The sequence below is a fragment of the Simochromis diagramma genome, unplaced genomic scaffold (assembly GCF_900408965.1).
Source record: "Simochromis diagramma unplaced genomic scaffold, fSimDia1.1 OVJJ01000320.1, whole genome shotgun sequence".
Lineage (NCBI taxonomy): Eukaryota > Metazoa > Chordata > Actinopteri > Cichliformes > Cichlidae > Simochromis > Simochromis diagramma.
In genome coordinates, this window is record NW_024386773.1 from 1,193,017 (window position 1) to 1,220,474 (window position 27,458).

Sequence of the window (27,458 nt, forward strand, 5' to 3'; positions counted from 1 at the left end):
GAAATGTGGCATATCTCTGCAGGATGTGCAGTGTGGGCTTCAAAGGAAATTGGACAAGTGGAGGACAAAAGAAGAAGTGACAGACGTACGAAAACTATCTACAGCAGATGAACAACATCTGAAAGTCCAGCAATAATTTGACACAATACCTGAGACATGTCTGGCTCTTCAGTTGATCTACCTTCTGTTTGCTGTGAAGAAGCCTTCTTAAGAAAGGGAAACAGGCAGAAAATGCTAAGGTATGCTAAATTACACAAGAACTGGACTTATAGTTATTGGAAACAGGTTTAATGAACTGTCATGGTTTGGGACTGGATTTCAGAGAGTGGTCAAAAGTGATGGAATGTGATGGAACCCAGAAATGTATCGTCAGAAGTTGATCCACCATGCAATACCATCTGAAAAGCATCCGATTGGCTATAGATTATTTTTATTTATTTATTTTTTACCATGAGAGTGATGCCAAACACACTGCCAGTGTTGTAAAAGCATACCTGGATAGAAACACACATAATCCAGCAGTCACGAACCTGCCTCTCCACAGTTGCCTTATATAATGTATTTCCATATGCACGTGTTTCAATAAACTGGATCTAGTTTAGGCTTTCCTAGGAAAACATAAAGAAATGAGAAGTGGATCAAGACTTTTAAACTACACTGTGCAAGTTTTGATGCACACCACTCCCTTTTCTTAATCTGGTACAAACTCTGTGCCCTTTACACAGCTCATAAACCTTGTTTTGTATTTGTTTTCTGTTTGTTTCTAACTAATTGGTGTGATACAATAATTATATCAACGCATTTCAGTCGTTTTATGTCTGTTAAAAGTTGACACAAAATACTGCTGTGATGATGAAGCTTTAAGATGATTAAAATTATTTGAATGCAAAACATTGATTGTTTTTTGTACATTTTTAATATTCTTGTAGCATTTAGCACTGCTCAGACAAACAGGGACAGACAAATTTGCATTAAATAATAATACTAATAATAAAAATAATAATAATCAGCTTTTATTCCGAAAATATAAACACTGAAAAAATAATAGTTCTTTTGAAACGGGTGTCTGTAGGTACAGTCTTCAGATGTAGCCAATGATGTCATTGCATATGATGGGCTGCCGGCTCCCTGTCTTCATGAGAGCGGTGAACTGGTAAAAATCAGTGTCCAGTGTATGTAGACCTGTGTGGGACTGGTGAAAGAAAGGTTTGAGTCCTTGGAGTCCCACGGGACAGGACATTCGTTTAGAAGTCTCTGCACTCCTGCAGCCCTTGGTGGAGTCTCCTGGCCTCTGCCTCATCTCCACACCTTTGGACACCCCTGCAAGTTTTCGGCGCATGTTAACCAGAATGTCTTTGGCAAGACGTCGGCCTGCATTTGGTTTTTGTTCTGCTGGCTCAGGAAGCTCCGGTAGGTCCATCCAATTCTTTATTAGGTCAGCAAAACTGTTATCACCCAGAACCAAGGGCTGTCTGTTCCTGCTGCGGCTCAGCAGCATTGTCGTCCAGTCCTGTTGCTCACTGGCCTCGAATGATGTCCAGCGCTCCAGACAGGCGTCTGATGTTGATTTGGGTCGGATACGACCAGAAGGTCCTCTGTTTGTGCGGAGACAGGCAGAAGAAGAAACTCGTATGTTTCTGGTCCTCCTCAGCACCACGCCTTCATCAGGCCAAGAAGCTTCAGAGTAACCTGAGTCAAAGTCCACACTCTTCTCACTGCTGGGAGAGCCCTGTTTCAGCCTTTCATGCTCCTGTTGCTCTTCCTCCTCTTCCAGTGGGCTGGCCAGGCAGCAGGCAGAGTCATAGGTGCTGGCTTCACTGGCATCAGAAGCACGCAGTCGAGTGAGTCGCTCTTGCTGTGCCCTCTGTTTGTATAACCGAGTGACAGCGAAAGACTGAACACATGGTTCGCTAAGTGGCCTCGGCCTGCTTATCTGCTTCAAATCCTGCAGGGATCTCCTCATGTACTGCATGTGGTCCCGGAGGCAGTCAGAAGAATCTCCTAAACACAGCTGCACAACAGGAGAGGCAGACAAACAGTTAGTGGTGCAAGGAGAATTTAAATAAAGTCTATTCAAAATTGACATGTCCACCAAAACTACTTAAGTAAAGACAAGCTATGTTCATTCGTTGCAACAGCCAAGAGAGCTCCTAGGCCGCCTTCCAACATATCCCATCTTCCCCTGGCCATTCTAGCTATATCTTGAACAGTTCAGTGTGTTATTTCCAGGACTCGGCCAGTAAGATTTTTACCAGCTGAGATCACTGTGCTCTCTGGCCTTATAACAACTCAAGCATTCCTGAAAAACCTCAGCTTTATGGAGACCATCCCATGCAATATGAGTCCAGAAAATGAATTAAAAGCACAGGATGCACATTTCATACTGGGGAAAACTCTCCCTGCCTCCTAAATTTAGAGGGGAAGTTGAACAAAGTAGAGCTTAGTCTGGAGAGGAGTGTGAAGGCTCACATATCCTCTCTGGATTCCCCTACTTCACAGGATGTGGACTGGCATGTATTATAAAACAGGAAGTGACAGCAACATTTTGGAATTGCACAAAGATCATGTGCTCAGTGTTAATTAAACCATCTTCGAGTAGGCAGTATAATTATATTGATGAAAAAATCCTTTAAATTTTAATCTGCACTTTGATCATTACAAAAATGAAGAAAAAACTACAATTTACTAAGAGTTTCTGGGTCAGGAAGTTGCAAAAATGCCTCCAGTCTAATCCGTAGTGCTATTGTTTAGTTTTCAGGTTCTTACAATATTTGGCTTGCTGAGCTTCTAACTCCTGCCACTGTTTGTCTTGGAGTACTAAAGGTGCCACAATGCCATGATGTTATCACAGCTGTGGGTGCTGAACCATTTGGCCTCTGGGGGAGACTTCATCTGACATGCAGAGACATCCACTGTGAGATTCTGTGGTCAGTCTGCCACTTTTAAAATGCCCTGTTCTTCTTGGCTGCTTTCACACAATGGGCTAGAAGTGATTCACCCAGCTGTGTGCTTTTGCAAAGGCAGTCTGGTTTGAATTAACAGTGACTTAGTGGATTAAAGCACTATAAAGAGAAGTTGGTCAAGAAATAAAATAAAAACAAAACAGAAAATAAATACCAAAAAACTAGGAGAAGCCAGTGTCTTAAGAAAGCTTCACATAGTGGGTTTACCAAGAGGTTTGGGCATTTGTACTCTTAATGAAACTAATGCAGCACCTAAAATACAAGTAAACTAAAGAAAAAATAAACTTACCATTGCTTGTGAGAAAGTGAAGTTCAAAGCCTGTGTTTTTTTCTGCAAAAGAAAAGAGAGTAGTTGATTAAGTTTTGAGCATGTGGCAACTACCACCCTTCCTAAAAACACAGCGGTTTGCCAATACTCACCTCTGTATGTGGCTCCAAATGAACCGCAGCACAATCAACAACAACTCCTCAGACGAACAGCTGATCGGAGGTTTGTTCGCTCTTTGTGGGTCCTCTCTCCTCTGAACCAAATGAAGCTCCGTCAGCGGACTTTGTCGATGCTGAGCTTTTTGTCGCAGCGAATCAGCACAGCCCATTACAAAACCAGCCAATAGTGAGTCGCCTGAAATAAGATGCCCCCTGGAGTCATTTCAGTAGTTCCCGCTGTGCGTTTCACACCACACTGTTGGGACTCCACATCTGGAGCTCTTTAAATTAGACACCTGAGAATACTCAAGTCGTCCAATTGCTATTTTGAATTTTTTGAGCACTATACATTTCCAGCAGAGTTATTATAGTTTTTTAAATCTCATTTTGACTGTTTTTTTTATCCGTTTAGTTTCCAGAGTAGTGCTGTTTATTGTTTGGAAATGTTTTTGCTATTTTCAGCGTTAATATTAGTCTTTTATTGTATGGAGGAAATATGCCAGAGACAAGATTTAGGAAGATTAGTATTAGCAACAAAAAATAACTTTGAGTTTTCAGACAAGTTAGAATAAACATGCCCGTTAAATACTCATGAGCTAAGTTATGATACAGTTTATTAGATTAACAAATACTAAAACTAAGGACATTACCTCTATATCCCCCCCCCCCCCCAACTTAAAAAATAATTTCAGTTAGTTTAAACCTTTACTAAAAGTCTATTTTTTATTTTAGTTAAATAAAATGTTTTTTTCCACGTGTAGTTTTAGTTATTAATTTAGTTATAATATACATAATGAAAAATTGTGATTTCAGTTGATAAACAAGCATTTAAAAGACATCTTTTAATTCTCTCCAGAATCGTGCAGGCTACTAAAGGCAGCTGCTGCAGAGCCGTTCAGGAAAACAGCTGTGCCTAAAGTCCCAGGTATGTATTGATAGAAATAAATCTACATGTCGCCACCTTGTGGATCGTTTCCACAAAGCTTCTTCAGCAATGCGTATTCACTATTCTATTCTAATGGTCCTTTTGAAACGCAAAATACCTTCTGGCATGACTACCGCGCGTCATTATCTCACCTCTTTATATGCTGACAACACTCTGTATTGTAATTCAGCAAAGTTTAGGTTGCAGTCGCACTCATTTCTTTGCTTTAAGTACCTATTACATGCTCAGTTGCAAGAACTAACGTGTAAAGGATGTATTAAAATAAAAGAAAACAAGTTTTGCTTATAGCTGCAGTTTGTCCGAATGGTATTTACACAGTCTTGTTTTACCAAAATACTTTTTAGTTTAGTTGCATGATTGTCCTTTTCTTCTCAGTTTTTTGTTGATGTCTTTTTAATCAGCAAAGTGCTTATTCTATATTTTAAAGTTGCTCAATTCATTGTCTTTAGTGTCCTTCTGCTAGTGAACTGGTTAAAAAAATGAAGAAACAAAATAAAGTATTCTGAATTTTCCCTTAACACATCACACAGCAGAATAAAAGATCATGTGACCAAACCTTTATTTACGTTTAACAAGTGAATGACTTTTAATGTTAACAAACAACTATCATCCATTTGTCTTGGTATTGTGGTGCATCCTAAATGACGGATTTTGTGAACTGAAGTGGAGTAGAAATAGCCCTAGTTCACACTATGAAGATAGCATGTCTCTAAAGAACAAGTGTAAACAGATATCAAGGCACAAACATATGTAAAAAGACTTGGATTGAAATAAAAAGTACAGAACAATCCATGTTAGGAACAGACATAACCACTTAAAAATCTTGCAGATATCTTAAAAGTGACACATAACCATTTATGTTTTGTTTCTTTTAAGAAGTTACTTAAGGAATGTTAATCAGTTTGTGGGGAATACAAGCTAATCTATGGACAAGTCATGCAGAACAATGCACTATAGTACAAGAGTGAATATTGATTCTGTGTAAACATTGTACAAAAAACATTTTCCCTTCATCCATTTTCATTCTCCATGCTTGTTGGTTTTCTTCTAAAAAATAAGTTCTGTTTACAGTCAAAAGGTTCATAAAATGCCAGTTAACATAAGTTAATAGAATTTTTATAAAAAAAGGTTCATTTGACTTTATCCTCTTATTAAAATGCAAAAGTAAAAGGCAAAGTAAAATGTAAACCTAAAAGGAAAACACAATAAGAGATCCAAATATAAAAGAACGCTGAATAAGTCAAATAAATACCAAGAGGTTCCCCAACTGGTCCACGAAAATGGAAAACATGTTTTTTTTGTTTTGTTTTTTTTCCCCAGTGTTTTGATTTAGTCGTTTGGTATAATGAGATTGCAGGTCTTAATTGTGTCAAACTTTACTCTTACAACAATCATTTATTGAAGGCCAGTTGGCCAACATACAGTTACACAGTTTCCAAATGCAATTAAAAAAGCAGATCTTTTCATGTAAGTGCCTTAATTGTTATTTGATTGCTTTTGTCAAATTAGAAAGTTCTCGGTCATATATGTGTACAAGTAACCCCTGATAAGGAGCAGTAAGCTATACAGTATATAAAAACAATAACAACAGATCAGACAGATAACGTGATGGTTGCAGAACAGTGATTGTTAAAGTTCTTTCAGGTTCCCCCTCTAGGAATCAGTTCTCTTATGGTTTTCATTATGAAAAGCAGTAATCATTCATGGCTATTGCAGTCACTCATGCAGTCTGTGTGCGTCGGGTTTTGTCCTGCATGAAAAAACAAACAAGTATACATTCTTTAGACAAGTAAATGTACATAAAATAAAATGAAGAAAAAGGAGCTCTTGTTTCACGTTTGACTTTCTGATTTCTAGTTGATTGCAAATTTGATCCTTAGTGAAAAAATTGCACAGATCTTGAGAAGTTAAAAAATGCAACGTAAAAAGTCATTTCACTCAATTTAAATCACATTCAAAACTATTATTGTTACAAGAATAAGTCACTATACAAATTCATGCTGAAAAACTCAAAGTTCCCAAGTTCTGTCTTCCCTTTAATTTTCTTTTCAGCAGACATGAAATTAATTTTGTATCACAGCAATGACATTTGTCTTACTCTGGATAATCCACTGTTTACTATTGCCGAACAACAAGACAACCCACTTGATGCGCTCAAGCTAAATGATTTTTGCCAGCTTTTCTTACACATTACTTAAGCGATGAAGCATTAAATTAAAATGTTGCCAATTTATTTCTTCACAGTGATAAATTATTACAGCTCTAGACTGAATATTAAGTTGTGCCAGTACAGACAATACATAGCTGATGAGATCATTAATAGGCCACCTAAATGACAACCCAAATGAAAATACAATGAATAACAGCCCATTAGGCTTTACGGTAACATTTCTACCCACTCTGAAGCATACCTTTAGAAAAGACCACAGTCTTTTAGGTTGTTCTTAATAATAACGTCAGTGACAGCATCGAAGACAAACTGCACGTTCTTGGTGTCAGTGGCACAGGTGAAGTGGGTGTAGATCTCCTTGGTGTCCTTTTTCTTGTTCAGGTCCTCAAACTTGGTCTGGATATAGCTGGCAGCCTCATCAAACTTGTTGGCGCCTGTAAAATATGATTTAGGAGACAAGGAAGCAGTTTATTATCAAGTTGAACTTTCTGCAGAGAATGATCACAGATGCAGTATCACTCCTGATGCTCCGCTGTGTACCTCCGTACTCGGGGAAGCAGATGGTAAGAGGGCTGCGGGTAATCTTCTCCTCAAAAAGATCCTTCTTGTTGAGGAAGAGGATGATGGAGGTTTCGGTGAACCATTTGTTGTTGCAGATGGAGTCAAAAAGCTTCATGCTCTCATGCATTCGGTTCTAAAGAGAATCAAAACTGGTCATGGCTCATGACTTTCACTACAGTGTAACAGTTCATCAGCGCTGCCACCAGGGGACAATGTTCTTCTATATTATAAAAGTGAGGACAAATATTGCAGGTACTTCAGAGCATCTCTTGGCCAAATGTCTCCTGAGCACTTTCTTTAAGCAATTCAAGAAATTGGGGTTAAATAGTTCATGTGCTATAACTTGAACAAATAGCTATTACGTCTTTTATTGCATAATTACACTTCACAGTGAAGCTCAATGAGCTAATTTTACAACATGGAGCTGACTATCATTCAGCCATTATAAGGAGGGATGGGAAATGGTACATTCCATGCAGTGCAATATAATGTAATGTATCACATACTGAAAATGAGCCTGAAAGCAGATTTATGAAGCTAGTAAAGTGATATCATCCATACAGAAAGAGGCTCACATACAAGTACACATACACACAAGCATAAGAGGGTGGACTTTTCCTTACCATCTCCTCGTCCTCTGCCAGCACCAGGTCATAAGCACTCAGTGCAACACAAAAGATAATGGCTGTTACTCCTTCAAAACAATGAATCCACTTCTTTCTCTCTGAGCGCTGGCCTCCCACATCAAACATTCTGCCAGAGAGATCAAACAAAGGAGGTAAATTGTGTGTTTGTGTGTCTATATTTGGGGAAGGAGGTCACAATAAAAAAAAAGGAGTAATGTGAACCTAACAGGGGAAAAAACTGCTATTTCAGGAAAAGTGCTGTGAATGAAGGAAGGGCAAACTTAGAGTGACATTCAATGCCAGGAAATAAATTGGCTTTCATGCAGTTGTTTGGGGACCAAAAATGGTGAGGAGGTGGAGAGACGTCTGTCACATAATTTATCTGATAAAAGACTGCAGGGTCAGTGCAGGATAGAAGAGGCAGACAGGGTCCATATTCAGAGTAAAGCTTCAGTTAATGGAGATGCTGAGACTTGATTAAAACTCGCAGAAGAGAGGTGTGAGAAAAGCCTACGAAAAGATAAAAACAGTTCACCAGGACAACTACTGTATACATATATAATACTGGAACCCAAAATGAAGTTTCGACCAGACACAACGTGATCTAAAGCCAGCCACTGTCAATGGTGACAGCATCGGCTTCATTAAGGTGAATAGAGCAGAAACAGCACAAACGTGGCTTTTTTTGTATTGATCGCCTTCATGCATTATTTAGCTCAAATACTGAGGCTGTAACACAAAGCAAATATCAGAGATTATCAGGAAGCAGGTCACACCAAAGCCAAGTGGATACAGCTGCCTTTTTATTACCCATAACTCTTAATATGTATTAAAAGTGCATTAAAATGTGTTGAGACCCAAAAAGACAAAGAAATCTGCAAAAAACACCAAAAATATAGCTCATCTTTTTTATCTACCTGACACTCTTTTTCTCCATTTATACCCTTTGCACATTTATATAACATACTTTACATATCTATGCATGCATTACTATCCCACACATAAGTGCTTGGGCTGGGTTAGAGCACATTTTATGTAAGACCAACAGTACTAGTTCTGTGCCATGTCAGGCAAACATGTTTTACTACTAAATAATGCTCTGGTTTTATTAAGGAGGAGCACTGTGGGAAGGATCTAATTTATTAGTCAGCTCTTAGCGCAATCACAGTAATTAAGCTTTTAATTGCTGGTATAATTTGTCTTCTGATGTTTTAACATATTTCAAGCCAGGAGGGTCACTTGCCCCTTAACACTATAAAGATTTAGATCAAAATCAAGTGTAGATTTTTTGTGGTAAACTAGAACCATGTTAACCCATGAACTCTGGAAAATGTAGAGAAAATCAGGTCCTCTCTTGCCCTTTTCACAGTCACCATGGTTCATTTCCCTTATAAATCCCCATGAACTGCTGATGAGACACCAAACACGTAAAACAGAGCAAGAAATAGTTTGCTTTAGACACGTTTTCATGGTTGAAAATAATCCTGTGCAGAAGGCACTAACAGTGAACTGTACAGATTGATACTGCTCTATTCTTAGATGTGCAGATATCAGACATGAACTACTGTGGAGCTGGCAGGTTAAAGACAGTTTTCATGTTTGATCAGACTGAGCAGTACAGTTTCCACAGCTTTGCAAGGTGTGGTCGAGAAAGGTTCAGGGCTGCAGTTCACATCTTTCGCCTGTCTTCACACAAGGAAGGTCATAACGACTCTAGAACAGGTATCTTGATATGCCGCTGTCTACACTAATTAAATGACAACATGCCCATATCTAATATTCAAGTGACATTTTTGCCTTACTGCTTTTCCCAAATTATGTTCGGCATCCCACTAAAAGTCAAATATGCCCTCTGTGTGTCAGATTGGTGACCTATGACCTATGGTACCCTGCCTCTTGCCTATGGGGAGGGGGCTCAACTTTCAAGTGAGGGTCCCAGAACTCTCACAAAACAATGCAAATGGCTAAAGAAGTTTAAAAATGAAAAAAAAAATTCTGACAAAGTGAAATTATAATATATTTATTTCATCTTTATATTTATTTCGTTTAAAAAATATGTCACTTTTAATTGACAGGTTATTGATATTGAACCTTACTTGAAGTGGAGTTCCTTGAAAGTGAAGTGAGTCTCAACAATGCCGGTTGTCTTAACCCGAGTTCGTAGCACATCTTGCTGGGTCGGAATGTAATCTGTTTTAGCTATCCTCTCCAGGTCATTCAGGTAACTTAAGACAGAAAGAGAGAGAGCAAGGTTTCAAAATGACTTTACAATCTGCAACAAATGAGAGACAAAAACAACAACAGGAAGGCGTGCGGCTGCGGAGGCACTACCCAAAACTGCAATTTTTGAGTCACTTGAATAGCTTTAAACTTTTGATTTCTGAAGTGCTTTTAAAGGAAGTGTGTAAATCGGGTCCTACAGTAAAGTTATAGTCAAATGCAATGTGCATCTTTCACTCTAACCAGTTTAGAGTTGCAGAACTACAACAGAAAAATAAAGTTTCATTATTTCTGGCTTTTTTTTTATTGCTCAGCTTTGCTATCAGTTTGTTTCACTTGCCACTCAACAAAAACATCTTGTGGCCCATTTCCTCATAAATCACCACTATAAAACTGCTGACCAGCTACAAACAAAATTGATTATTATTCTCTGTAATGCGAGTTATTATATCCACAAACATTTCATATTTGCTATCTTTTCACGTGGCCTAAAAACGGCTTTTCTAGGTGTGTAACATCATGCTGATATTTAATATTCCCTATCAGTAGATACAATGCTAGAAGTATATCACTGTGTTTCATCAACAGATTAAAACCTGCAGCTACATCTACATACGGGTATTTAATCCAACATACTATGTTCCTGTTTCACTCAGTGCAGAACTCATGGCTGAGTTTGTATATGTGAAATTGGTTTTGCAGCATATTTTCCTCTTGATTGATTCTGTTGTTGTAAGATTTTTGTGCTATAGCGCCTCCGGCCAACGAGTTTCCTGCAGATGGTAACACTGAATATTGGTTGTGACTCTGCCTCGGCCGCACTCATTACTAAAATTGAGCTTGTCAGAGACCAACAGCTACACTGAATACTAGTTATCTGTTGGCTTAATTCTGCCTAAGATCTCTTTAGAAGTTATTTGTCTGCTTGGGAAAACACGTCTGCACATTTACTTTGCTGACCTTAATCATTTATAATTTGCTGCAGTACGCTGCTGCATCTCAGATGTTTTTTTCTCTTTATCCATTTCAGTTTACCAGCTGTGCATCTCCTGCAATAGAAGTGTGTAATACTGCACAAGCTGTAAGGCTCTGTATTAAATGCATTTTTTTTTGGGGGGGGGCACACATTTTCCATCATCACTCCAATTTGCCATGGTACTTGTGGTGTGATGCTTGATTTATATTACACCTTTAATTTTTGCTCTTATGTTCCTGGGTGTTTTTTCTTTTTCACATCCCTTCTGTATTTCCTGTCTGTGTCCTCTGCTTGCCTGTGTGAGTCCTTTGTCCTTTTCAACTCCTCATGATGCTTTTGTTGCATTTGTTTCCCTGTTTTGTTCCTTTTGCCTCCCTCATTTTGTTTTTTATCTCTGTCTTATTATCCATCGCTCCTGATGTGGATATAGTCTGCTTGTTTTCCCCCAGTCTTTGTCAGGTCATTACCCTCATCTCTCACTAGTTCCAGTGTTTTCCTCAGTTTCTTGTGCAAGCTCCTCACAGTTGGTTTGCTTGCATTGCTTTATGGATTTTATTGTATTTTTTTTTCTCCTGCTACCTCAGTGCCTTGCAAAGTTCATACTAAAGATCTCTTTATTTTACTGCTTGCCTTCAGTCTCCCAGGATGCCATCAACTAGGTTAAAAAATAAAATCTGATACCAACGTAACACAGTCTCTACAATGTTAAGCTTGGTATAGGCCTTTGGAGTAAAATGACATCATAGCATGCAGAACAAACCCCATCTCTATACCCATTATCACATGATAAGAAATACAGTCATACTCTCCATCATATTATTCTGTTTTTTAAAGACATGTTGCCTTTAAGAGCAGTATTCAATATGAAAAGCATGTGGGGAAAAGGAAACATTATAAAGACTATCCAAGAAAGAAGGTAATTTCTTTTGTTTTTGTTTTTTATGTCAAAATTTACAACTCATATTTCCCACTTCCCCTCAGTCCTTTTTGCATTTTCTCTGCTATCTGACAGACTGCTGGTCAGTAGGGGAGTGTGAAAGCACCATGTTTGACACTGCCTGGCTTACACAAGCATTGCATCATCATCCGAGGCCAACTGGGAGCTTTACTTGCCCAGCCAGCCCACACTTCACAGAGAAACTGAGAGATATATCCACCATTTCAATCGGGCTGATCAAACCATTTATGCATACTTAAAATGTTACAGAATAATTAATGAGTTAACAAAACCTATAACTATAACAAATGACTAAAATTTTTGTTTTGTCTCACAGCACAGCAGCCATTACAATAGATTTTTTAAATGGCATGACAGAGTTGTTGCGGAAATATCACATAAAGCACCATTTCATACTTTTATATAGCGCTGCCACAAAATTAATCAGCATGTTCCAATAAAAAATGATCACTTGAGGGTGTTATAAGAACTATCAATTCTCAAAGTTTACTTCTAAGCTAATTTTCCTTGAAGTAAACACATTTTTTTTTAAATCTCATTTTTTCACTCCCCCAAGACAAATTATTCGGTGCTCTGCTTATCAGGTTATAGTATTAAAGAATCAAACCCAGAGAGGGAGAAATAATCACTAAATGAAAGTTAGTGAATAATCCTTCCTGTCTCTATGACTTTCAAAGCTCCCACATATGACTGAGGCTGAAGGGACTGCACATCCCTTCAAAAAAATAAATTAAAAAAAATCTCAAACTATAACTCTCTCGACCTTTATGCCTTTTTAAATAGCAAATGTAGTGATTTAGTTCTTAAACAAATCTTCATCTGTATATGAAAACAACTGATAAATTTCCCAATTAGTCACATTTCCATTTGTAGAGGATTAATATAGCGTCTGGTGTAAACAGAATGCATAATGACTGACGTACGAGCAGGAGAAGATGCTCATGGTGGAAACCTGAGACTATGCACAGTAAAAATCAGTAAATTTGCATTTAATTAACAGATCACAGCAGAAAAATATCCGCCCACAAATTCACACTCACTATGCCGCCGAGTCATTCAGCTGGTATTCTCGCGATCTTGCAAAGCAGCTCTGTATGCCGCTGTCACTCCACAGTCGCCTGATCACGTTAGCCAAGTCATCAGGGAGAATGCCCTGTTCCTCAGCAGCTGCAGCCAGGGCAAAGAGCTGCTGGGCATCGTCCTGCAGGGGGCAATAAGGACACAGGAGTGGGTTGTTAAGAACACTGCAACTAAAACCAAGGCGACAGCTGCTATCCTTGACACAATCAAACATGATCAAAGATCCAGTTGGTTCTTAAAGACAAAAAGTTACATGCTCTTATGTACAGGACATTAAAGAGTAACCGCTGTTACTTCCCCTTCTATAATGGCTGGGAGGGAAGTCGTTCCTGAAGCAAATTTCATATAACTGATCAAATGACAAAAACCCTAGTTGCATTTCTCTGGTAACTTTTTTTTTTTAAATTTCAGCTGAAGCTAAGGAATAAGGTTAAGAAATATCTAACAATGGCATTTAGAAATAGAAAGGATATTTCTTCTGCCAGTACAATCAAGAGGAAAAATTACAATGGCAATTAGCTGACAAACATGTTCTGATAGTTCTTGAATTCCTGCAAAATGGCACCACTGGAAACCAAAACATATTCTTCAGCTATGGAAATATTTAGAAACAAGCTAACCTGTGTAACATGTTAGAGAAATTTCAACAGGCAGTTACAATCGGATTTTGATTGAAATACTTATTGATAATATAATACAACAGTATGGACCAATGTGAGCGATATCTCTATAGAACTGGCACAAAGAGAGGAAATATTTTCGTAAAGTGATTATAATATCATTACAACATGTGATAAAGCAATGTGGCAGCCAATTTGGGCTGACCAATGTAAGATATATGAGATAGGTCTGTATGACTCGAAGTAACAGCATGCAGGGCTGCTTCAACAGACTGTGGTTTGATTTCCTGCTGTTTGCCACCTTGCTTGTTTCTCTTAGTTCACCATCTTCCTGTTGGCACAATGTTAATTATTTTTCTCTCTGACCTTTATTCTCAAGGATAGAAATTCTAAGAGTAATAAATAAACCTTGGTTTTCTCTGCACATTTGTATGTGTAACTAACTTAATGCAACTGCAGTCAGGATTTTCTAGAGTTCTGAATATGTATGGCATCATCAAAATACACAAATGATTCATAATGAAACATTTTGTAATTGTGAATGGAAACAAATTGGACTGAGTAGAAATCTATTACTATCTCTACCTGCCATTGTCATCCAGTCAGTATACAATCATGGTCACTTTATTAGGTACACGTATTCAACTGCTCCTTAACAAAAATGTCTAATGAGCCACATGCCAAAAACCCAGTTTAGATCTAGACATGCCAACATAATCAAGACAACTCTCTGGGATTCAAACCGACAATCAGAATGAGGACGAAAGATGATTTAAGTAAGATGCTGCAAGGGCTGGTCTCAGTATTTCAGAAAATGCGCATCTACTGGGATTTTCCCACACAACCATCTCTAGTGTTTACAGATAATGTTCTGAAAAAGAGAAAATATCCAGTGAGCAGCAGTTCAAATGCCTTGTTGAAGTCAGAGGTCAGAGGAGAATAACCAGACTGCTTCAAGCTGACAAGAAGACAGCAGTATTTCAACAAATCTCTTGCTACAACCAAGTTACGCAGAAGACCATCTCTGAATGCACAACACATTGAACCTGTAAGTATATGGGATAGAGCAGCAGAAGACCACACCAGGTACTACCTCCTGTCAGCTAAGAACAGGAAGCTGAGGCTAAAATTCACAACGGTTCACAAAAATTGGACAACAGAAAACACCACAAAAGCCTGGATTCGTCCTGCAGTGGCGGTGTAATTGCGTGAAGGTTATTTATTTATTTTTTTAATTGTTTGGGCTATTTAGTAGCGACTGAGCATCATTTCTGAATACTGTTCCTGACCCTGTCCACAAATTTATGAACATAGTGTGCCCATCTTCTGATGGATGCTTCCAACGCACCTAGTTTCTTGAAACTGACAATGAGTTCACTGTGTTCAAATGACCTCCACAGTCACCAGATATTAGTTCAATAGAGCACCTCTGGGATGTTGTGGAATGGGAGATTTACATCATGGATCTGCAGCCTAAAATCTGCAGGAATTCTAGGATGCTATTGCATCAATAATAACCGAAATCTCAGAGTTATGTTTTCACCACCTTGTTAAATCTATGCAGTGAAGAATTAAGGCGAATTTGAAGGCAGAAGGGAGTCCAATACTAACAAAGCAGCCGGTGAATGTACGTCTGTGCCTATTAGATGGTGATGTTTACGTTGGTTAAATGGCCAGCTTACTGAATTTGTGTATGTCCTTTATTATTGGTCCAGTCAATATCTTGACTGGACCAATAGCATTACTGTTCTTTTAAAATGTGTTTATTTAGTGGTGCGTCACTATAAGTGATGCGCTCACATGCTGCCAATGAAATTGATGTTTACGATGGCTCTCTGGGAATGTGACACATTTACTAAAACTCTTTCTGCTCTTTTTAACACAGCTACAAGTTGCAGACTGCAGAATATTAGACTCACACACACTCGCCTTATCCTTCTCCTCTTTGTCATTCACTTACAAATTTGCAGGCTCCGACTGCACTTGCAGCTGCAATGAATCACCATGAAACTGCAAACACTGACTTGAGTTTCATGTTTACTTCTATACAGCAGCATAATGTGTCTGTTAATGATCCTTATCACATGCAGATCAGCTGCTACGATCAGCTCAACTGAAATCCAATATGGGGCATAATTAAAGAATAGTATGAAAGCCATAAGCGTGTGTCAATTTCTACAGGGCTGCTGCGCAAGTATGGGCAGGCTAGCACACTAATTGCTATGTGTGGGAGTGCGAGAGTAGCATCACGTACACCCAGCCATTTGACAGATCTATGGGTGAGAAAAAAAACGTCACCACAGCAGAGTCCTTAATCCTTCTATTACAGCTTCACTTACAGGATACACACACGGCCACTGTCAGACCTCACCGGCAGCTTGTTTGAAAGTTGATAAGTGTTCACAGGGTGCAGGAGACTGCATCTCAGCATCTCTTGTCTTCTGTCTGCAGGTTTCAGTATAAAAGTTTCACGAATGCCCTGTTGTGTTTAACTTAGTGTGTGTTTGCATGAGCTGCACCTAATTATTTAGTGTGTTCATTAAGTACTTCTGATATGCTCGAATTGTGCAGTCATAATAATGAAGCTCGTTAATCACCTAATTAAACATCTGAATTAAGTGAATCCAAATGCACATCTCGCCCTCACAATCACATCACATCTCTGTCCAAAATCCCATAGATATTAAATTTGCTGTTGGATGAACTACACAGACAACTTCCACATCCGCACATCAGAGAAATCCTTAAATATCTTTTACGCGTCAGCCTTTGAAATTCTTGTATGGCGACACAGTACTTAGCTTAAATGTGGCATTCTTTGCAAATCCTTACTTTTAAACAGAGGTACATTTTTCCCCCCCCGAAAGCAACTGTTAATTTTTTCTACTCAGATGACAACTGTTGCTGGCAGATTTTATCAGCTGTAGCTATGGCTAATTAAATTATTTTTAGATCCATGACTTGCACGTCGAAAATCGTCTCTGGCTGCCTCTCAAATATTTCACTCTGCCTCGTTCTAAAGTGAGAATGATGATGAACTGTGAAGTAGTGGATTGGATGACTTAACAAAGACCTAGAGCTTGTAAAGCTCAATAAAGCTGAATATAAAGACAGATTTACTTGATAATTCTGTGGATTTTAGCACTAAAAACAACTGTTTTCACTTCATCACTTTTTTTTTTTTACACTTAAACATAATAAACAGCTTTAACGATGTAAGCGTTTGCCTCACTGTTTGAAATTTTGACCACATTTAATATGAACGTGTTATGTCCAGATTATTTAGAACATACCAAGAAATGGAGATCCTCAGAGAAACAATTTTTCCTGGGTCAATATTTTTTTCAACAACAAGTCAACACAAAGGCAGTTCAAGGAGAACTGATAAGCAGGTGCTTACCTAAAACCAAATATGGCTTAAACTAGGTATTACTGCAGCACACCCAAGCGAAATCAAATGAAAACCGAGTTAGCGACCTGAAAGGCAAGAGCCTTCCAGAAGAAGAGACAGCCAGGGAGGAATCTGGTTTCTATAGATTCCCAAGCATTCCCAAGCCATTTCCCGATTAGGATCTGAAATAGAGCACGTAAAAGGCAGGCCTGCCAAAGAACATAAACACAAGACCTAGAGCTGTCACAAGCATGCGCTACTGTAACTCTTTATATATGACAGAAAATAAATAAATGCATAATCAATCATCTTTAATATGTGGAGTAATTTAAAGACTGACAAGCCTGTTTTCATTAGCTAGCCAGTTATAAAACCATTAGTTTGGGAGTGATTAGGTTTAGCAAACACTAACATGCAAAGCAAACATAAATGATGGGTGACAACTGTTACAAAACACATCCAGACAAACGGGTTAGCAACAAGATCTTCCTTTTACAGTTGGGTATTCTTCAAAATAAGAAATTAGTTTGTGTTGCTGCTGAGGCTGCAGAAACCAGCCTCAGCAGTGCTGTTCAAACGTGCCCTGCTAGCAGCACTGAATTAATCCAATCTGCACCAGAGCTCTCAGTGGCTGCTGTTGCTCCTGCAGCAGGTATACTTTCAGACTCCTCTCTGTCTAGTACAACTTTAAGGAGACAGCAGATCAAAGATGGACCAGATGGAGTCAGTAAGACAAGTGCTATTTCCCTGCAGGTTGCAAAGACATATCAGGAAAGGATTATACTGTGCTCCAGTTCTGTGTAACACCTACTACATAAATCTTACTGCTGATAAAAAAAAGGCTGCTGTGAACAGATGCATGTTGGAAATCACATGATACCATGTTTGTTTAAAACACTGGCACAGCCCGACAGTGGTATTGACTGAACAAGAACTGCCAAGAAGAGGAAACATGTAAGAAAGAGTCATGGTAGCCTTTAAATAATCCTATTTTGCCGTGTTATACATGTCTTAGTAATGACACATACGTGTATATGTATGTATGTAAGCAACTGGGTTATTTAGCCTCTTTATATTGAGAAAAAGGACCAAGTAAATAGGGCACAGTGACTGGAAACAATGGAAAACTTGTGATTTCAATTCTGGGAAAGCACAATGTAACTCTTAAGTACTGTGCCAGATACACAGTTGCAAGATGCTGTTGATAAAGCAGGCTTTGTTTTGTTTAGCCCCAAGCGACATCCTGGTAAGTCAATGGTTAGTAAGGCCAAATTAAATTCAGCATTTTCACATAACAATGGTTTTTAGCCTTTGGTCTGGATCTTGCTCCTGAGTCTTTATTGCTCTTACACATCCCATGCTTCCCAACAGATAAAGCATTTTGTAAAGATCAAGTAAAAAAGCATTTAGAGTGATTATTTTGTACACAAACGCCATGCTTTAGAAAATACATTGTGTTTGGGAGTGTTTGTGCATCTTACCACTCTGGTGGGATTGCTGTAGTCTATCTTCAGACTGGCCATGGCTTTAACAATGGCCATTATAGATTGGATGGTATTACTATAAACCACTGCTCTGTACTGCTTACACTCATCTTCTGAGTAGCCATCTTCATGGATGATCCTGAGAATATCAAGAGACATTCAAGTTTTATTTAAGTGCACATTAAAACATTGCCCACAGTATTCTCAAATATGTGATGCAATTATGCTTGCTGAAATCATTTCTACTGTTTACCCTGTCAATTAAAAAACTCTTCTGGTGCACTTCAAGTGTAAATAATGACACATTTTTGCTTTTTGCACAGAATGTGAAATTCATTTAACAGCAGACACACATCAGGATGGAATTAGTTCATGGCCGATAAGAACAGGATGACAGATTAGCAACACTTGGTTCGATGTACATGAGGGGGAATCAATTATTGTTTTAATGAAGTCTTCAAAAACTACTTCCAAGCTCATTTGGAGTGTTCTCCAGCATCCTTGCTATAAAAATAAAGAAAAAAAACAGCTTAAAGTATATAAAATGAAGCAACTTGTGAATTCTTACTGTCAGCAGGTATCCCAAAAAGTCATGCTGGAGATCAGTGGTAGAGATGACATGAATGGATGTGGGTGGCAACACAGAGTAAGGAATAGCACAGAATCTGACCTATTTATAACCTATTTATTACCTACTGCCTTTATTACCTATTTGTCACCAGTTTGACCTTATTTCTTTTAATAAATCAATGTAAAGTTGTCTGAAATTCTCTTAAAGAAACATACATGTTGATTATTACTGAATTATTTTTAAGAAGACGTATTCCCAAATGCTGTTACATAGTTAGCTGCCAGGCTCAGATTTAAGTGAAACTGCTAAACTAAACAGCTTCTTTCACACAGAAAATCAGACTAGCTCAAATTCTGTTACTGGGTAGTTAATGATTAACATCATTAATGTCTTTGTACTGTACAGTTTAAATCATTTTCTTTACAATCATTGTTACACATTAATGATTACATTAAGAGTTTTGGCTGGGTTTAAACTCAAAATATTTTTGAAGCTAAAAGCTGATTTTGTTTTGTCTGTGTTGCTATCTAGTCTATAAAAAGCATACTGAATACTCAGTGTAACATTTATCATGTCAGCATGCTGTGTAGGATGATGTGTAGCAAACGGGGTTAACACACAGTGGGACTGCCTCAACACTGCAGCATTCAGCTGATGCAGTATCCTAACTTTACCTCTTGCAGTATTATTACCCTGACTGCGACGGAACTAAGTGTTTGTGCATGCACAAGTGTGCAGCCCATCATGAGGTGCAATCACCCAGATTTCATCAGGCTGCAGAACAAAGTGCAGAGACAGCGAAGTGAGACAGCCCCACAGTAATTCTAAAGTGGGTCTGCCCCCTGCTTTTAACAGCCTACCGATGTTAATGTTAATGAACAGTAATAATTTAGAAAACAGCTGCCTTCTTTTTGAGCTGTTCTAAGAACGTTGAATTAGCTAACTTTTCTTACTGTAAGACATGTTTACACCGCACAATGTCATCATACATGACATTAATGTCATGTATGACATTAAATAAAAGGTCAGAGTCATGATTGCTTCTGTCTTCATGCTGATAAATCGATACCTCTGTACAAGTTTATAAATTAGCTTCAAAAGCAACAGACTGTTCTTGGTCCAAACTCATAAAAAATGGATTCAATGCCTGGTTAGCCCAGAGGAATGTGAATAATTAAGGCATTTAGTGTCCTCTGTGTTTATCCATTAGTGTGTGAGTATCTGTGTCATTGTGTATCCTGATTGGTGCACAAGCTTTACAAAAAGAAAGAAAGAAAGAAATGAAAAGCCTTTGTTTTATAGACAGCATAAAAGATGGACCTAGCTACCCTGACATCATCCCCTGGTTGATGTAGTCTCGTTTTGAAGCCTCAAAATGAGTGTTTTTACCATCGTCATTTTGATTTCAAAATACCTATATGACATGGAGGGGTCTAGCTTTAAAATTACTTGCTCACTGGACCTCCATTCTGAAACACAGGACTCCCAAGATTTACAAAAGGCTTTTTTATTCAGTATGACTCAAGACTGAGAGACTGAGCCCAGAAACCTATCAGGAAAGTGTTTGCAGAGGTCAAGACGGAGGGACATTTTCCCATAGACTCCTATTGGTCTCAGAAGCCAAGTCTATGTGTTAAGTACTTTCCAATAACCCTATATGTTCTCACATGTACAAAAAAATTCTAAACACCTGTGACCACAACATCACCTGGGAACCAACTTGAAATAATTCCACTGTATTGTATCTAAAACTGAAACGTTTTAACTGTAAACTGCTCAAGTTCTCTGACCGAAACACATAAAATAAGAACAGTGAACTGTGACAGGAAGTTAACAGGGTTTCCCCTTACGGCAGTCAGTCAATACTTATTGAGGCATACCATTACAACAACCTATGCAGCACACCCCACTGTAAGTTGGAAATATTATATCAACATGATGGATAAAGTTGTGCCTATTAACCTTAGAACATGGCATCCTCATGCACTGACATTTTAATAAAGCCAATAACTTACCTCTCTAAATGTCTTGGATTTTCCTTATGAGCGTCTTAGAATTAAACAGACTGTCAGAAATCGATTATATGTATTCTTCTGCACACTTTTGTAACTTTTGTAACACTTTTACCCTTCATTCTAATTTACCCTTCATTCTAATTTGTGTTGTACAGTTATTTCATTTTTAACCTTAATTTATATTTTATTCCTTCCTAGTTAAATTTACCCTTTTTAATTTTTCATATTTATTTCCTATCTTATTCATAGCCTTTTCCTTTTTTGTTTTCTTTAGGTCACGAGCAGTTGTCCAAGCATTTCACTACATATCGTACTGTGTATGAATGTGTACGTGACAAATAAAATATGAATTTTGAAATTTTGAAGAATTAAGCAGTGATAGCAATATCAGTTTACACATTCAAACTGCCAGATTTTCTTGCAGTCTCTAGCTAAAACAACTGTGTTGCTTTTAGCTTGTATTATATTTTAAATTTATTATATTTATTTAGGATTATCTCTTGTTCTTCTTTAAATATGCAGCTCTAGACCTGTCCATTTTTGGAAATGGGTCATCTGGTGTCAGCACTGCCCCCTCTTATGTAAACACACTCATTGCTAAAGTCAGAAAATCTGGGTTGACTTCCTGGGGTGTTAACCGGCATCGTGTGACCACTTATAATATGACTGTGGTTATTAGGCTCAGTGACACAATATAATTAAAGTTTATTGTGATTATAAAGAAATTTTTTAATTTGTGAGGTTTTTAAAAGACATTTACAAATACTGGCAGTGGCCAATGGTACCCCTCAGCCTCCTAGTAGAGGCACCTATCGTATGAATTTAAAAATCCCACGTCACCTTGTTCTCAAACTATCGTATTCACAAGATTTTCAGAACAATTGACCTCGGACTTCTATGCCTGAGGTCGAGGTCTATGAGATTCGAACTCTTCTGAGATACACCTATGGTATCAATTTAAATGTCGCTTTGTCACTTCGTTCTCGAGTCATCACGTTCACAAACTTGGGTGTCCATGTCCCCCACCTGTCTGGCAGGGTGATGGCAATATATATGTATATATATCTTAAAGGGCAACATTTACTTCCACACACCGACATAAGAACTACTTTGGTTGCTTTTGTTAAACAAGGAAACAACTATTTGACCAACAGATCATAGAAAAAACAAGTAATGGGTGTATAGCATTAGAGCTAATATTAGTTTGTAGCTTTTAATGGTTTTGTGATTACCAACCAAATTCCAGTGACGTGAAAAAGCTTTTGTGTTATGCAGAATTTAAAAAAAGGTGGAATAAACATTCCTTTTGCAACTTACTTCATCTGCTTTACAATGGTGCTCTTTCCAGACTCCCCAGCACCTGTTGGAACATTAACATGAAAGAGTTACAAAGGATCTGTGTGCACATAATAAGAATAAACTTAAACTTTAGTTGTGGCTGTTCCTGCTTTGAAAATAAGAGCAACACAGTGATGACCTACTGCTAACATCACATTCATCCTCTGGGTTGCCTGGTTTATTTATGTTTCCGTTTGTGAGAACACGATGTACAGATATGCATGAATACTTCCCATATTCATTTCAGTGTTTATTTTTCACTCCAGAAGAAGTGGCTTTTGACTATTAAATAGTTCACAACTGCACAGCTTTTCCTAAGCCACTTATTATGATGAGAAAAAGATCATTTAAAGGTGGCTTTGCGGCACACAACATTTTATCAGGGATGTCATATTTAGCTAGTTGGCTAATTAAACAAACTACACAGCAGAAGTTTGTGTTGGCTCTTAGTCATCCAGTTCATGGTAGTCTTAGGAGCTTGAAAAAGAAGGCAACTGGACTTCCTGAAGTTTATGAAAACATTTCACCGCTCATCCAAGAAGCTTCTTGAGTTATAGAAACAAAGTGGACACTTCCAGGTATCCTTCGGAGGTGGTCGTTGACCCACTATTGATAATGTGCATCATCACATAAGCCAAGATGTGAAAAAAGTCAATGGTCATTACCATCAGCAGGGGTAAAGGGTGAAACCACTGTGAGACTTTGCCCCATCATGTGACCTACCCCAATCTAACCTGAGGCAAGGTGTGTGTGTCCGGGATCTAAGGACCTAAAGACTGCATTGTAGGTGGCTGACAAATGGTGTGGTAAGCCACCACCTCTGTTCAATGATGTTTGTTCACAGCGACCATCTGTCTTCACTGTCCAAAGAGTGACCTTTGTCCTTCAGGTGAATGAGTGTACAGGTGAGTGTTGTCCTGTTGAGGTGTAACTCTATGTTCTGTCATGCATTTGTGGAATGGTTGTTTAGTTTCTCCTATGTACAGGTCTGACCTCTCCTCACTGAACAGAAGTGCACATAGTGTATATGTTGTTTAGCTTGTGTTTACAAAGTTTTTTCCTAGGGATGACCAAGTCAATAGTAGATCAATGTCCACTTCAAAGGGAACAACCTCCACTAGAGGTTAAATATCTGGGACTCCATACCTTTTGTTTTTAGAAATAAAGAAGCCCAGTTCTAAAGAAGCCCAGTTCTTTGATGCACGAGATTTATAAAATGTGTCACATTTATATTAGAGTTTCTATTTGCCCACACAGATGTGGAAGGGCCTACGTGACACCAACATGCTTGAGTAGAGAAAACTGTGTGCACAAATGAAACATTAGAATTTCATGGTCTTTTATGCCAAATTATATTAGAAACCCCTTGGTTTGGACTGGAAACTCTCATGTTACTTTATTATTATGAGTGACGATATGGAGCAATGTTCACTCCGTTCGCTTGTTTGTAGTTTGATCCTATTCCAGTATTTCAGTTAATGTCAACTGACAGCAATTTCAAAATTCCTCAGGAAAAGTTAATAAAAGCAAGAGGAAAACAACAAGCTAGTCAAGCATAAAAGTAAACAATAGATTTTGAAATAGTGAATTTGGAGAATTCAATGCATTGCAGAGCACAGTACAGGGCACACATTGGATTTAGTGCTGAAACCACCATCTTGGTTACGCTGCTGTAAAAGCAAGAAACGCTACACCATCGGGACAGTAAAATTCCTATTCCTCTGGATCAAAAGTAAAGAACTAAAGATCCATTAAGAATTTAAAACTTAATTCTGAGTCAGCCAAGCAAAAACTGTATGTTCCTTACACAAGCAAAATCATCACGCACACAGTTCACAAGTCAGCGCTTTACTGCCTTTTGTTTCATAGCCTGTAAACCTACTTCCATAAGTTCTGAATACAGTGAGTAACACAATGAATGAATACAATGTTTCCGGACAATTGTTATCATGTTGAAATGAGGAGACACGAGCTCTTGCCACTTCTGTGCCACCATAAACTGTCCCTTCATGCCACCTGACCCAGCCCTGCCAACAGACATTAGCTTAGCCTTGGGCTGACGGACCAACTGGGACAAGCAGTGTTGCCCGTTCACGCTGTCAACACACATCATTTTCGCACACATCAAGTACTTTTCTGAGAAAAAGAAGGGAACGCAAAGGGAGTGTAAAAAGCCAAGTCTTAGGTTACATTTGCTGTGCTGCAAGCTGTCAGAGAGCTGGATGGATCTCTAGGTGATTTGTGTATTTATAAAAAAAATATATATATATATATATTTTATGCAACAACCCAGCAGACAAAAGAATGTGTGTTTTTTTAAAACATGAAAAATGATCTTCTCAGTTTTCTCTTTTGAATTACTAATACCCGCTTCTTGTTGTAGAAACCTCTAATCAAGACAAAACTGTGTAAGGAGCTGCTTCTTTTTTTCAACACCATATCTCTTAAGAACACATTGTTTTATTGCAAGGGCCTTGTCAAATCTCCTCTTTTGAACTGCCATCTACTTATATCTGGAACATTAAAGCTTCCTTTCAGATGCACAAGCATGAACAAATAACATAAATACAGCCTCTGATTTACAAGTGCTTATATAAAAAAATGTCCTGGTTAAAGATATAAGGTAGGTGGTAGAAAGTGTGATATCCACCTCTCTGTGGACACACATGTGTATGAAGGGCACCTTTCTGATTCCAGAATAAAACTCATCCATTAATATTTCAGATCTAAAGGGAGGTGGACGCTTGTGAGCAGCAGAGAAAAAGAAAAGAGCCTCCCAATTCTTCAGGCACACGGTATTACAGGAAAACCGGGGACTGCTCTTATTCTGCTTCAGGGGAAAACTTTTGAACTGATGTTGTATTTACAGGAAAATATCACTATTCCTGCAACCTAAGGGAATAGACAGTGCAAGAGAAACACAAATATTTTTAATCCATCTTCAGTGTGGAATTGATTGTGAACCATTAGAAAGAAAAGCAGTCTGAATGATTTGTGTTTCCTTGTTTTATAATGAAAAATATAAAAATGCACTGTAGCCAGCAGAAGATTTTTCAGGCAGATACCAAATACAGATTTCAAGTACAGATTTCAAAAGCACACATTAAAGGTGTGATATTTGAATCTTGGTAAAGGTTCAAAAGTGTTCTAATTAAATATTTCCTGAGTAGAGTATTTTATTATTAAATATGTTCATTTATCTCTCTTGCAGGGATAGCACCTTGCTAAGATCATGGAGTGTTGTATTTCCTCCGCAGATATAAGGTAGTAGCATAAATCTTATGAAGGAGTGAAAAAAAAGTGTTACACAACGCTTATTTCAAAAGCTCAAATTATTATTTTTAATTAGCATGCGTTGCGACTACACAAAACAGCAAAAGTAGACTAACCATTTAAGGTGGGAACAGACACTTTTTTATTCATAATTGTTTTTTAAGTAAATGTACACGCTTTGGACACACCTTTTCATTTAATGGTTTTTCTTTATATATACCACTCTCTACATTGCAGATACATACTGAAGACATCAAATATATGAAGCAAGATATGTGGAATTATAGAAAAAATGTGTAACTCTAAATATGTTTTATATTTTAGATTCCTCAAAGTAGCCACTCTTTGCTTTGCTGACAGCACTGCAAACAAGCAAGGGTTCATTTCTGGAATTTCTTGTCTTCTTAATGGGGTTGGGACCATCAGATGTGTTGTGCAGAAGTCAGGTTGGTACACAGCTGACTGCCCTATTTGACAACTGTTAGAATTCATCATCTCTGGGAACTCCTTCAAGACTGTTGAAAAACCATTTCAGGTGAGAAACCTCATGAAGCTCATCGAGGGAATGCCAAGAGTGTACAAGCAGTGATCAAAGGGTGGATAGTTTGAAGAATCTAAAATGTAAAACATGTTTTGAGATATTTCAGACTTTGAGATACTTCAGACTGACTCCATATGTGTTCATTCATAGTTTTAATCCCTTCAGTGAGTCTACAATGTAAATAGTCATGAAAATACAGAAAAAAAAACATTAAATGAGAAGGTGTGTCCGAACTTACATCACTGGCACTCAAAACAGTGTTTGCAAGGGTAAAAAGAGCTACTTTACATGAATCAATTGCCATTGAGAAGGATATTAACACAGTTTTATATGTCAATAAAATGTCTGATTGCACAATTGATTTCAGCAACTTTCCCACATGGAGCTAAAACAGTTACACAAGCCCCTGCAGAGTACATCAAATAGTGGTATTAAAAGCAGTCAATTCTGTTGCTACTGACAAATCTAAAGAATATTCTAAATCTCTATCCAACTCCAATCCAGCCCACAGCATGACTTTGGAAAATGTGAAGGAGGGCATAAAATTGGGGAAAAAAAAGAAAAAAACGTTGTTGTGAATTAACCAAAATCTTTAGTTTTATAATTACAAGAGTCTGGTCAGGGAGCTACCTGAACCTTTTCTCCAATTTTGCACATTTATTTCTTATGACTTGAACCCAAAGTGTCATGTTGACAGATCTTTTTATTATTACATTATTAGCTTTTCTTTATAACGTTTTCATATGGTTACATCTCAGTTGTGATTTGGCACTATATAAACCTAAACCCACTAAAGATGAAAGCTGGCTGTATGTGGTCCACAATGTATACTGAGTATTTGGCATCCCTGTTCTAAATAAAGATTTGTATCCACTGCTTCAGGGCTAGTGCAGCAATGAGGGTGAACCAGCATTACAAAGATCCATCTATGCTTTGTGCCGGCAGGTGCGAAAGCCCATTCAGTCAAATAGGCTCAGAATCACTTTCTGCCAATTAGAAGAACATCGCCCGCCCCCCTTACTTTCTGCTTCTTTAACCTCAACTATTCATAGCTGTTCCAGAGTTGTTTTTCAGTGAGTACCAGAACATCCAGCAATGGTAACAGCGTGATTTGTAGCATGAGGATCATAAGTAGCCAGGCTACAAAAAATACAGCCATTTTTCTCAACATATCCAGTACCCTCACAGACCCACTTACATTTATAAAAAACTTGGCAGTTGCCTCAGTCACCCACTGCTGATGACACAAAGTGTCCATTCATGGTGTGATGAGATATTCTGAACCGGGCAAACACACAA

At 38.1% G+C, this 27,458-nt stretch overlaps 2 protein-coding genes across 2 annotated transcripts in view; both read right to left on the bottom strand.

The window, feature by feature from the left end:
- Nucleotides 1–897: 897 nt before the first annotated feature.
- On the bottom strand, nt 898–3,762 carry inka1b (inka box actin regulator 1b). The gene is made up of 3 exons (XM_040002051.1): nt 3,384–3,762; nt 3,253–3,294; nt 898–2,011 (listed from the first exon to the last, which is right to left on the bottom strand). Exons 2-3 carry the CDS (start codon nt 3,253–3,255, stop codon nt 1,082–1,084), a joined length of 933 nt encoding a protein of 310 aa, XP_039857985.1. The 5' UTR covers nt 3,256–3,294; nt 3,384–3,762; the 3' UTR covers nt 898–1,081.
- A 1,115-nt stretch (nt 3,763–4,877) lies between these two features.
- Nucleotides 4,878–27,458, bottom strand: part of LOC120715181 (guanine nucleotide-binding protein G(i) subunit alpha-2) — a 51,259-nt gene continuing 28,678 nt past the window's right edge. The window contains exons 2-9 of the mRNA XM_040002045.1: nt 22,325–22,367; nt 18,419–18,560; nt 12,887–13,047; nt 9,789–9,917; nt 7,690–7,819; nt 7,046–7,199; nt 6,747–6,939; nt 4,878–6,085 (exon numbers count right to left, since the gene is read on the bottom strand). Coding sequence (XP_039857979.1) covers nt 6,749–6,939; nt 7,046–7,199; nt 7,690–7,819; nt 9,789–9,917; nt 12,887–13,047; nt 18,419–18,560; nt 22,325–22,367 — 950 coding nt within the window. The 3' untranslated portion in view covers nt 4,878–6,085; nt 6,747–6,748. The remainder of the gene's footprint in view (nt 6,086–6,746; nt 6,940–7,045; nt 7,200–7,689; nt 7,820–9,788; nt 9,918–12,886; nt 13,048–18,418; nt 18,561–22,324; nt 22,368–27,458) is intronic.